The sequence below is a fragment of the Ctenocephalides felis genome, unplaced genomic scaffold (assembly GCF_003426905.1).
Source record: "Ctenocephalides felis isolate EL2017-DRISC unplaced genomic scaffold, ASM342690v1 CF-g0.4_SCAFFOLD_03571, whole genome shotgun sequence".
Classification (NCBI taxonomy): Eukaryota; Metazoa; Arthropoda; class Insecta; order Siphonaptera; family Pulicidae; genus Ctenocephalides; species Ctenocephalides felis.
Genome location: NW_020539725.1, coordinates 12,649,614 through 12,663,282, shown reverse-complemented (window position 1 = coordinate 12,663,282; position 13,669 = coordinate 12,649,614). Strand labels below are relative to the sequence as shown.

General features: G+C 29.9%; 1 protein-coding gene across 1 annotated transcript in view; it reads left to right on the top strand.

The window, feature by feature from the left end:
- LOC113385367 (MOB kinase activator-like 2) overlaps positions 1-13,669 on the top strand; it is a gene marked incomplete in the record, with an annotated part of 296,192 nt that overhangs the window by 277,319 nt on the left and 5,204 nt on the right. The window contains 4 exon segments of the mRNA XM_026623213.1: positions 4,512-4,608; positions 5,539-5,689; positions 8,112-8,248; positions 10,885-11,134. Of these exon segments, the coding sequence (XP_026478998.1) occupies positions 4,512-4,608; positions 5,539-5,689; positions 8,112-8,248; positions 10,885-11,134 (635 nt within the window).

Here is a 13,669-nt window from a genome sequence, read left to right as displayed (position 1 = left end):
TATGATTTTATAGTGAAGTGAGTTTTTTATTATTTAATGTTTTTAAGGTGATTTTTTAGTCCTAGGGCCATGAATTTTATGTGATTTTTAAAAGGCTAACAATATTTTTACTAACCATTTTTATAAATTATTAATTAATATTTTAAGATTACAGAAAGAATGAAATTTAAACAGCCAAAAAGTTTTAATTGTGTTAAGTGATGAAGTGGGTGTCTCTAAAAATTAGCATCTGACCAGACCCTGATATTAGCCCTTCAAATTGTCCGATATAAAATGATTATTAATTTGTAGTAATGTCGCATTTATATAAACTACCCATTAGTTCTTTTTTTTTTCACAAAATAGCAACAGTCTGAAAAAAAAATACAACTTTTCTTTGATGTTCTCAATTTTTTTTTTTTTAAATGGTAAAAAACGGAATTTGGTGATGAGCGTCGTTGATACTGATGAGAAGTCTATAAAGAAGACTTTGTACGAATTTCAAGACATTCGGTTCAGCAGAAGTTAAGAATTCGTAGGTATCGCAACAAAAAAGGCGGATTTGAGAAAAGCGTTTTTAAATAGTTTCGTGGAGAAAGGAAACAGAGGAGGATTATCGTGATCAAGCAGCTATATATCCAAAAATAATTTGAATTTGAAAACCTTCTTGTACACATATTCTTGAAAAGTAAAACTTAGAAAACATATCTTAGAATTAGATATCGATATCTTCTTTAAAGTCTAAAATAGAAGTAATTTCAAAATTTTTGATATTGTCACCATGGTTTTGATTTTTTATCATTTACGTCTCTCAGCACTGTTAATGGCATTACTAATCTGTCCATTGTCCGTAGTTTCCCTCTTGTAATAATCGTAACATCATGAGGCAGCACACGTTTTCTAATAAGTACGCGACGCGCTTTTAAAAACAATTCCATAAATGGTTTCGTAACGGTATTTCTATAAAACAAACCATTAAGCGCGACCGTGCACCGTTTTTTCTACTTCTAATAAAAATAAAACGAAACTAATAATGCTTCCTTTCGATGATAAAATTAGTTAGTAAAAATCGTCTGCCGGTGATTACTATACGCTCGGTGGTTATAACGGATCCATATCGCACGACGAGGTATATTTTTTAAATATACTTGCCAAAATACAATTTATGGTCTCTGGTAAATATTTTGGAAGTGAATACTCAAACATTGTTTGGCTGCTTATACCAAAACTCTCATTCTTTATCTATGGAAACTCTGGTCAATCTTTTTACGTGTTAAGAATAATTACATTGTTAATATGGTCCAGCAGCCTGTCTGCTACTATTCTTCTAGTACATCTGATTTAAAAGAGATATATAAATAATAAGTAATAATATTTTTTTTTTTTTTTTATTTTACCACCAATCAGAACTTAAAGAGTTTCATGAGCTGCTATGCTCACTTCTTAAACAACGTGGTTTTATAGATGGCAATTCAAACGTGAATCTCTATGTGATTACTTTTAATTATTACAATTTCTGTAACATTGTTGACTTTTGCTGGATCAGGATTATTTTCGCTTGAAAACATGTTGCTATCTGGTAAATCTATTTTTCGATGTCACTACTACTTAACACCAGGCTGTCCCAGACAGGTATCAAATCTGCAACCTCTGACTGAAAGCCTTTAGCTTTAGCCACTATCCCTAAAATCACAGTGATTAGAACATTAGCAATACCAATACCCATAACTCATACCAATTTTTAAGTTGGTATGAGTTTATCAAATATATATAACTTTACTGATCCATTACCTATTGTGTCCATCTGCCTTATTTATTTAATTTATTAAACAATTATCTTAAATTGTTCGAGCCCTTATAGTCCAGTCATTTGGTGCAAAAAAAGGCTGTTGCCGGTACAGTACTCCGGGAATTCTGAAAATTGGTAATCTTGTGGATTTCGAGGTGCTCTTTACGAAAATCAACTTTGCCACCTCAAATTTGAACGGCAAGTTGCCGCCATATTGGAAAAATGGCGTCAAAAAACAGCTTTTTTAAAATATCTCCTTTCTGGCTCATTCTACGATAAAAGTATATATGTACGAATTAAACTAGAGAAAATTTCCTACAATTCTTTAGAAAACCGTTTTTTTGTAAAATTGATAGTTTGAGAGTACGGCCGCCTCAAAGTCTTTGCTGCTCTCGCCGTAGTATCAAATCTGTCCATATATGACAGCACTTCGAACTTGACCACATTCTCTCTAATAATTAATATTTTCAATGTTAAATTAAGCGAATAAGATCTAGAAATAAAATAATTCAAATACTTTTTGTTTTTTTTTGCTAATTTTTTAACACTTCGATGGCAAAGTAGCTATAAGTATACTTATAGCTTGAGTAGCACCTTATAGCTTCAAGTAGCTTGAAGCGTTAAAAAATCAGCAAAAAACAGAAAAATATTTGAATTATTTTATTTCTAGATCTTATTCGCTTAATTTAACATTGAAAATATTATTTATTAGAGAGAATGTGGTCAAGTTCGAAGTGCTGTCATATATGGACAGATTTGATACTACGGCGAGAGCAGCAAAGACTTTGAGGCGGCCGTACTCTCAAACTATCAATTTTACAAAAAAACGGTTTTCTAAGGAATTGTAGGAAATTTTCTCTAGTTTAATTCGTACATATATACTTTTATCGTAGAATGAGCCAGAAAGGAGATATTTTAAAAAAGCTGTTTTTTGACGCCATTTTTTCAATATGGCGGCAACTTGCCGTTCAAATTTGAGGTGGCAAAGTTGATTTTCGTAAAGAGCACCTCGAAATCTATAAGATTACAAATTTTCAAAATTCCCGGAGTACTGTACCGGCAAAACGACCAAATGACTGGACTATTAAGTTGTTATAATAGAAGCATATTGAAAATAGTGGTTCAGTAATATTTTTTTATATCCAAGAAATATTATACCAATAGCCAGGAGAAGATAGCAAACATTTTGCATTTGGAGTCGATTATTTCTCTGGATGAAGTTTATTGTTAATGTTTATTTTTTTATTTTTATATAATGCAAAAAACATTCAGTAATTTTGATTACTATTGTTAGAGATAAGATTTTAAAATACTACCCAGTGGTAGTCTTTTCAAATTTGAAAATTGATGAGATGAAGAAGAAGTGAGAATTGATGAGAAAGAAATTACTCTTGTCTCTTCATCTCATAAATTTTCAAATTTAAAGTGACTACCACTAGTTAGGTTTTGAAATCTTATCTCTAACATTTGTCACCAAAATAATCATTTGCTTTTCCAGACTAGATTTTTTCAAATCTAGATTACATGTTAACTAGCTAAAACTAAAGGGTTTATTCTTTTGGGCCTTTTGGAGTTGTTTGGCGAAAGCAGGCCTTTAGCAAATTGATTTAAGTGTTTTTCCAATCTAGTCTTGTATTTAGATGCAAGTCTTCTGATTTCTTCTGTCCCCGAAAACAAACTAGACACTTTATGGATAAACCAATTTGGGACATTTTGGGATGCCTCTAACATTAAAGTTAACATAATTGAAAATGAACGAAGACGTTAACTCGCAGTGTTTTCGAAAAGCTAATTTTCAAAAATCAATAATTTTCATAATTGGACCAGTTTCTATAGGACTTTCATGGTTTAGTATGTTCATTAAGGCCAAGTACACTTTCGCTATACCAAGTATGCTTGTATACAACAATTTATAAATCGTCTAACTTTAATTTTAACAAACTACTCATTTTCCTAAACTTTGATGAATTTTTAACAATTAAACTACTTGTAGTAAGGCATTATTATTACAGTAAGTTCTATAAGACCATGATATATATCGCCAAAAAAAAGTTCCATAAAAATCGGCTTAATTTTTTTCAACAGTTAATTACAAGGAAATATCTTAGATCAGGCTTGTACACATAAAACCTAACTTACAAAATCTACAAATGTCAAATAACCATTTTACTGCAAGTGCAATTTTTTATGTCTTTTTGATAACACATACGTGAAGTTAGGTTTATGTGTGAAAATCCTGATCGCACAGCAAATACATATATTTTTGATGGTTTGTCACTACTTACTCATACAGATATAGATCCTCAAATAGCATTACCATACCATACTTATATTATCCGAGAATTGGCTCCTAAACCTAAATATAATTTAATAAAACCTCAGGGTATGATATTTATAGCCAAAACTGTTGTGCAAAACAATGTTCCAAGTTAAATATTTTATGAAGTATCTGCATGACATTCAAAATAAAATAAGTTTTTATAAAAAATATAAATATTTTTATAAAAACAATTTTTAATTTATTTTAATAACTTAATTTATCCTACACTTCCCAAAATATAATTAACATATAACATATAATAACAGTGCTTATCTCCATATATGCGACCATGAACAAAACCAGCATTTCTTCCTTAATTAAAAATTACAACAATGTACCAAATTAAAATTATAATTATTCCAAATTCGGTATGAATTTTATTTAATTGCCGGAAGTTACTTATTCGAATGTCATTGTTTCCAGCGATGGCGCTTTTCGAGCACGTGAATTTAGTCTATGGAACCGTCAGTGAATTCTGCACGATGAGTGGTTGCCCTGATATGACAGGACCAGGAACGAGGTAATGGAATGATAAGATATAATATTTAATATTTATATTTGATTAACACTTAAATTAACAGCATTACTTATCGTTTTATCATGTTGTATTCAGGAAGTACTGAAATCGATATAAAATGTAAAATATGTAAAACAGCTCTGGGTATTTCTACATATTCATTGAGTGCAGTTTAAATTTGTAATTTATTGTATGAATTGTAATAATTGAATAAAATTAACATATTTGCTTAATTTTATATACTTCCCCGAATTGCTAATTACAATTTGAAATAGTTTTTTTTAAATTTATACAATTAATAGTTTATAACCAGACTATAATTTACTTTCAATTGTTGAAATATTTGAAGCGAAATATTTGAGATATTTGATGCTAATAGTTGAAATATTTGATGCCATATATGCGTTTCTAGAATTGTATAAAATAAACTGTAAGAGAATTAATGAAATTTCACTGAACCATATATTCTACACATTACTGTTTATTTGTGTTAAATTAGTTCATTTTTTTCTATTATTATGTGTATACCGCCACGTAGTTTTAAAATTTATTAAAACTCTCCTTCGATAATTCAGGTTGTTGGATTATAATTTAACCCTTGTCGCTGTAGGTTGTATTAAACAATGATTTGTTTCTAGATTATGCATTTGTTTCAGTTCAAATTACAATCACTGATTTGTTACTAAGTTATAATGAAAGAAGATATATTTATTAGTTATTTATTTATTATACATGTTGTTTCGCGGACTTTACTTTTAGAAGTGAACAATTAGTTATATCAAAACACTCCGCTACCCCCTCTACCAGGGGTAGCAACCATTCCGTGTAAAGCTTAATGCCCTGAAGATTGTCACCTTCATGGCCAACATAATAAACCGAAAAGACGTTCGAACATTATGATTGAGGCATTTACATTTTATATTTATATTTTAGGACATATTTGTGGTTTGATGAGAAAGGAAAGAAAACCAAAGTCCCTGCTCCTCAATATATAGATTTTGTGATGACATTTATCCAACGAAGTGTTGCTGATGAAGCTGTGTTTCCCACCAAATACGGAAGAGATTTTCCCACATCGTTTGAGGTAAGCTAATTGGCACCTAAAGTAAGATCTGGAAAATTATTTAAATTCAGTGGACAGATGAGCAATTCATTGTACATCAACCTATTGTCTTCAGTTTAGTTATTTCGTTATTTTTATTAATTTTATTGATGAGCAAATATTTTTTGATTGGTTTGATAGGTTTGCAACCATTTACGAATAGGTTAATATTAAGGTGACCATGCGTCCCGGTTTAGCCGGGACAGTCCCGAATTTCCACCTTGTGTCCCGGGTTTTTCTAAAAGCAATATTTGTCCTGGATTTAGATTTTTTGTCCCGGGTTGTCCCGGCTTTTATAAAATTAAAATTAAAAATTATGAAAGCAAACAAAGCGCTATTTTTTGCAAATTACAAAATTTCGTAATTATGAGAAAAATTTGATAGAATTTTAAACAAGGCTCAAAAGCTAACAACACAATATTGAAACAGAAGTCCGCAGTTTTGATTAATAAAAAATGATTCATATAAAAACTTTTTTTTTCATTGTATCGTTAAATAGTATTTGTTATTTTAAAGAGCCCGCCCTCCGTCCCGGATTAGTATAACAAAAAATTGCCGTCCCGGTTTTGACTTAAAAAAATATGGTCACCTTAGTTAATATTGAATTACTATCAAGTTTATATTTGGAATTTTTATTATCAGATTCTTAATTAATACTTATATATTGATAAATAATTGATACTGATTCAATTTTTTTTTTTTTGAATCGCACGCCGGAGATCTTTGGATCGAGTTCAGATCGAATATTTTATTATAACACTGAATATAAAGATGGTAGAAATAATATAGAGATTAATGAATCAATTCTGGTGTAACATAGACCAATGCTATGTTACACCAGACCAAACGCAACCGCAACCAGCAAACGTTGCGTTTTTCATATAAAGTGGTACTAAATACTACTAAAAACTGTTAAAATGCTATGTATTTGCTGTGCGATCAGGCGTTTTACACTTAAAATCTAACTTGTCGCATGTATTATTATGACACATCAGAAAGATGCACTCATGATATTTATTTTGGCGTTTGTGCGTTTTCTAGGTTAGGTTTCATATCTAAAACGTCTGACTCCTCAGAAACTACATAGCATTTTGATGGTTTTTAACACCATTTATATGAAAAACGCAATGTAACATAGCCTTGCCATAACATCGGTCTATTTTACACCAAAATTAGCTAATTAATACTTATATTATTAAGCTAACTTATATTATTTCTACCATCATTATATTCAGTGTTATAATGAAATATATTAAATTACATAATAATAGACAGTATCAGGACTCGATCCAAAGATCTCCGGTGTGCGAGTCGAAAAAAAAGAATAAGTATCAAATATTTATCAATATATAAGTAGTAATTAAGAATCTGATAATAAATATTTGCATTTTACGTTGAAAATGTTACTTTTTGCATGTATTATTATGACAGATCAGAAAGTTTCACATATGATAAGATTTTTTTAACGTTTGTGCATTTTCTAAGTTAGGTTTTATATCTAAAACTCCTGACTCTACATCAACCACCTAGCATTTTGATAGTTTTTAGTACCATTTTATATGAAAAACGCAGCGTAACATAGCCTTTCCATAACATTGCTTTATTTTACGCCGGAATTGACCCATAAATTTGATTGGAGTTAATAGTGAAAATATCGAAAATGCTGAAAACTTATATAATATACATGTAATTAATTATGAGGCATGTAATATGTTATATGCAATAGTAAATAGGATATAAAAAAGTATCTAAATAATAAATAAAAGCTAAATGACCTATTGGATCGAGGCCAGTAATTAAAAAAAAAGTTTGTTCTGTTTCAAATTTACTAAATTAGAAATGAACGATTTGAAATTATATTATTTTATTTTATATATAATTTAATTTGTGATGCCATGAAATTCTTATCGATTATCCATAATTTAATCATTCTGATCTATCTTACTCCCTAGTGCCATTGGTGTGATTTTCATTATAATGTAACATTTATTTGTTATTGAAATTTTGCAAATTTTAGTAATGATAGACTGAAAAATTGCAATCATACTATCATTAAATTGATAGTGTAATTGTTGGATGTATAAAATTATATGAACAAGCGGCGACTTCAAGTTTCTGAAAAAAAATTCAACAACTTATTTTGAATTGATTGAAAGTGGAGAAGATAGCATAGAAGCTATATATATATTTATTAAATTATAAAATTATTAAAATTGAATATAAATATATAGAATATTTGTTATATTCTTCATGTCAAATCTAATTTCAATTGCAACAATAGCTTTACTGCAATGATTTTAAATCGCTATCAAATTATAACTAATATATTGAAACTGCCCTTCTGCCTTCGGGCTATAAAGTTTAATTGGTACGAATAAATCTAGTTCACTACAATTTATTCCAGGTGATCTGTCGCAAAATCCTTCGGCTGCTGTTCCATGTTGTGGCGCACCTGTACGCTGCCCACTTCCGTGAGGTGGCCCTGCTCGGCCTGCACGCCCACCTCAATCTGACGTTTGCGCATCTCACGGCGTTGCACAGGTAATTCAATATTTCAATTCTAAACGTTTCCTCATCGCGGAGTACTTTATATTATGTAAAATCGTTATCAACGATGTAGAATTGATTAATATCATTTGAAGACATCGCTGATTGAATAAAATCTAATATTGGAATTGGTTTTTGATCGTTACGCTTTAACGATTTTATTCAATTTAAGGTGGTATTTTAGTCTAGAAGTTTTAAGAAATGATTTTTGTTTGTATTTGCAAAGTATAACTACAGTAGAACCTCGTTTATCCGGACCTCAGTTATATGGATTCGCGATTATCCGGACCGCGATTAATTAATATGTATGCAACTACAATTCGAATTTTTGCAGGAATAATGCAAAAAGTTAGTATATATATGTAATGTAATCTAAGAAAATATATATGTACATACATAAAGGAGTTCCAATTTCTTAATAAACATTATTTTCGTTGATATCTGTGCATGTATTTGTTATTTTTAATAAATACACAACATTATTCTTTATTCATTCGATTATCCGGATTTTTGATTATCCGGATGCCTATGGACAATAATTAGTTCGGTTAATCGAGGTTCTACTGTATTCAAGAATATGTATACAAAGAATTTTTAAAATTTAAATTATTTATGGAGATAAACTGTTTGACCACGATAATCCTTCTCTATTAACTTCTTCCGCAAAATTTTGAACGAGATTTTCTTGAAAGTGTTTTTTTCGATACCATACCTTGAAAGTGTTTTTTCGATACGATTTCTCAACACTACTGGACTAAATTATTTCAAGTTTTACAGTCTTCATTATAGACTTTTCTTCAGTATGAACTGCACTTATACCCAAATTCCGAATTTTACTATTTTGAAAAATATCGAAAATATCAAGAAAAGTTTTATTTTACACTTGATATTATGTGATTTTTTTTAATTTGTTTGTAGTTCCTATTAATTGGACATTATTCCAGATTCATAATCTTTTCCTTTTTACCAGATTATTTAGAGTGCTAAAATCAGGGGTATCGTCACATGACAATTTTTCCATCATATGCTAGAATTAAAACTGACAATTTTCAATTTCAATTTTTTTCTGTATCCTTAAAACATTAAATGATAACTTATAGAAAAATGAATAGTAAATTGTTTGCACTTTTTTTTACTGCCTTTCAGAAGTCACATAAAATTTACGTCTCTAGACTAGAAACCCCTCTTAATATTAACAAAATAGAATTGTATTTAAATGGAAGGACTTCTGTAAATTTTATCCTTATTTTTGTTATCTTTAATAATTAGTAGCGCCAAAAGGTAAATAACAGTTTTGAGATTATAAAACATTTTAAGTATCCGTTACGAGCATATATTATAGATTAATTTATTATAGATTCTGCTGATTATTTTGATTTGTTTTATTTTAACAATACCATTGTTATTACGAAAGGTTCCAATTATGACTTGTAATTAGATTGTTTTTGTTAGGTTTTATATTATGTTAATTTTATTAGTTTTTTATTAGCTTTTATTTTATTTTATTATGATGTAATTAGTATAAATATATTATATCAATTATTCAATGTGACTGACGTAATTGAGACTCCAGTATTTTTCCATATAAAAATGCTTTTATGTTATCTAAAATAAGAGAGATTTATATAAGTCGTGTTTGGACAATATTGCAAAATATCGAATAAAGTGTTTTATATTTGAAGAGTTGGTAACAGAGTGGACTAATATTATATTATTTCTATTATATTCCTAAACGCTATAAAACCATGTAGAAAAATGTGCTATTTTTAAAACGTTTGTTTATTATCTTTAATTAATTTACATACTACTTAGCATTTATTTTTGCATCATTTCACTTGTCTTTTTATGATATAAATAAAATAGAAGTCCCATAGTTCACAATGAGTTTTCATGAAGCGTGAAACAACTTTAGAACCTTAGAGCCTTTTATAGACAGATGTAAATATTATGTTTATTCAAGTTTGACAACATTATTTAGTGAAAAGTTCATCGTATCCTCATCGTATCTCAGTTTGTGAGATGGTCCATTCTGGTTACCAACACCTCGTTTATATTCTAATTTCTTCAGCTTTTCATTTTAATAAATATATTACTACCAATTTGAAAAATAAATGTATGAGTATATTTTTAAATATATGGAAACCATTTGTGCATGGAATGCAATAAAATGTAAAAAAAAATGGATGTGGATCAAAAATCATATATATCATATACATTTTAGACGCTGTTTTACGATTTATTTATACGTAGTTACTATTAATTACTACAATTATAATAATTGACTTCATTATAATGATTATAATCATTATTATAATAATTGACTTCATCGTCTATTTACAAATAATAATATATGTATATAAAATCAATTGTACGTAAGAGAATAAAAACTAAGAACTAGGATCCAATGATGTTGTCACACGGTGTTGATATGGATTGTCAAAATAAAAACATAGAAAAAGAGGTTTATACAATTGTAGTTTCATCAGTCTATCGATAATGAAAAAGTGTATAATGAGGAACGTATAGCTTTATTCTAATAATGAAGTTGAAGTTAATTATCTTTAATATATTTAATTTCCTACCGTTTTTATTGTCAATATTCCTTTCATTTATCTATTTCCTTTCTCCAGGCGATTCAGTCTAATTGAAGCCAAAGAAACCGAAGTGCTGCGCGACTTAGAACTCGCCCTACGACTATCAGAAGACGCCAATTCAACGCCCAACAATAGTAGCGCGGCCACCACCAGCAACGACACACATGCTGCCGTTGGTGATGGCGTGTGTTCGAATCAAAAGTCAGGAACGTCGTCGACAACCGCTTCTCTGACGTGCATCAATGCCACCTGGGATGGACACCATCCTGCTTCGGGAGATGATGTCGTTCTAATGAAAGATCGAACAGTGATGATTGTCCGACTTCTGCATAGTAGCAGGCTGATGGGTAGGTAGTAGATTTACAACCATCATGTTTTATCAGGCGATTTAGTACATACATTTATTTTAGTGTTCGTAATAGTTCGCAATAGTTAATAATGAGGGTTCGTCGTGGCGAAGGTCGGTTAACGCGTTGACTTTGTATGGACAAGGTCGCGCGTTCGATTACCCGCTCTGGCAATCTGTCATCGGGCAGCGCGATGACTATTTTCAAGTGAAAATATAGATCAAAATACGTTTCCAATTGAAAATAAGCCCATCTCGGGCACTGCGGTGTGAAATGGAATGGGAAAAACTCTCACACTACTTCTTCCCTGAATCGAGTTGGAATTTTAAGTCAGCTCATGGACCTGCCCTAGGGCAGTACACCCATTATTATTATTATTATTATCAATGAATATTCGTGATGATATCATATGAATACGTTGTAGGTTCTTTCTCTCTGAGTCCAAACTATCACAAACTGACAAATATTGACTAATAACAGTTACAAATTGACAGTTTTGCTCTGTATGCAATAGTTTGGGCTCGGAGGAAATGAAACCTGTAATTGATCCTCTTATCATTTATAATCCCTTACTACTTCAGATTTTATGTAGAGAATATACTAAGGAGCCCATTCTTGGATAAAATAATTATGTTACGTTATATGTCTCTTTATTGTATAAAAAGCTATATTTTGGCTGTTCGATTGATCGTTCTACCTAAGTCTACTTTTAAAACTGTAACCCTCAAATGGCACAAACGTCAGAGAATACCTTTGTTCGACTTCACGCGTGTGTTATCAGGAGCAACACAAAATATTGATTGATTATGATAATATTGTTATTTAACATTTGTGCCATTTGGAGGTTAGGTATTAAAAATAGAATAGTGTAAAAGGTTCGATCGAACAGCACAGACATAGCTTTTTGAAAGTTATTTACTACCAATGATATTACTCAAGATGGTATTTACCAAAAGAGACCTGTAACATAGCATAATTAAGTTGTCCCGAAAATTGCCCCCATAATCCTCAAAAGCATGTTTTGATGAATAGAAATTTGTGTTAAGTATTTGTTCTCAAGAGTTTTATTATACCTGAAACGAAAATTTCTCAAAACATTATATTTTCAACATATATCAATAATAAATAGATTAAAATCCTTATCAAATGGTTTGAAACATGGGAATAAATGCATATGAAGGAATGAATAATGATTCACTTAAATATATCAACTAGTGCATCGTGCCTTAAGCAAATTGCTGGAACTTTCCGTACCAGAATTATATATTCGACGAAAAAATTAGTAATCAATAAAAATGATCAATGATTTACAATAATTGTTTTATAAATTTTCAAATAGATAATTATAATCATTATATATTTTATCGTTCATAAAATATACAGTGAGGATCTTATCGCTCAAAGCACTTGAGAAAGTTTACATTAGCAGGAGGTGAATGAATGAATCCATCTGAGGATATATTTATTACGTTTGGAATAACGCATTTGAAATATATAGATTTTGAAACTGAAATGTAAAGTATAAAACTTTGTATAGTTTTAAAAAATTTTGAATTTTTTTTTCTTAAATTTTTGATATTTGCTTGAACCGTATAAGTATACTTTAAAAATTAAAAATCTTGGTACGGAACCCAAAAAATTGTAACAAAAAAATTAATACTCATTTTTAAAAACTTCATCAGATGTCTGATAATTTGATGTGCATACGTCTAATGTTCATTTTGACCATCAAAAATTTTTTTTACTTTTCCTATATATCTCCGAAACCGCTAGACCTGCCTTACCAAAAATTTTATCAATTATTTATTTAAAATGTTTTTCTGAATCATCCAAATCGAGTACCCTTTTTTCTCAAAACCGAATTACAGTTGTTGGCACTTTTTGCCAACTTCGAAACGGCTAAACCCGTTTTCACCACTAATTAATCAGCACGTCTTCATATCAATAGAAATCGAATGTGTTTTTAACAATTCAAATCGGTTGATTTGTGCGCCCGAAATCGTGGACGAAAAATTGTATCAAAACATACATACATACTACACACACAACACACACATCCATTTTTTTTTGGTATGCCAAAATGTTCAGAATCCTTTGAAACGTATGTTACGTTTGCAAAATTTATTTGGTAATTCGTTATGAATTATATTATCATTTGAGTATTTATCAAATTTGATTATAAGTAAAGTTAAGGGAGTAGAACAAATTTTATTTAAAATTGGAGGACCCTGGTACAAAACACAAAACTTCAGAACTACTGTTGGAAACTTTTACTCCGTATATTTATCTTTTAATTTTTATATTATATTTTTGAATGAACTGCGAACTTTTATCACCATTTTGTCAAACATTTACATATCTGGTTTAAATAAAAAAAGACAAATTATAATTTCTTGTAGTAAATGTGAGATGTTTCATACATTTGTATCCCTGTCGCTTTATCTTCGGTTGAAACGACACCTGGCCATAATCAA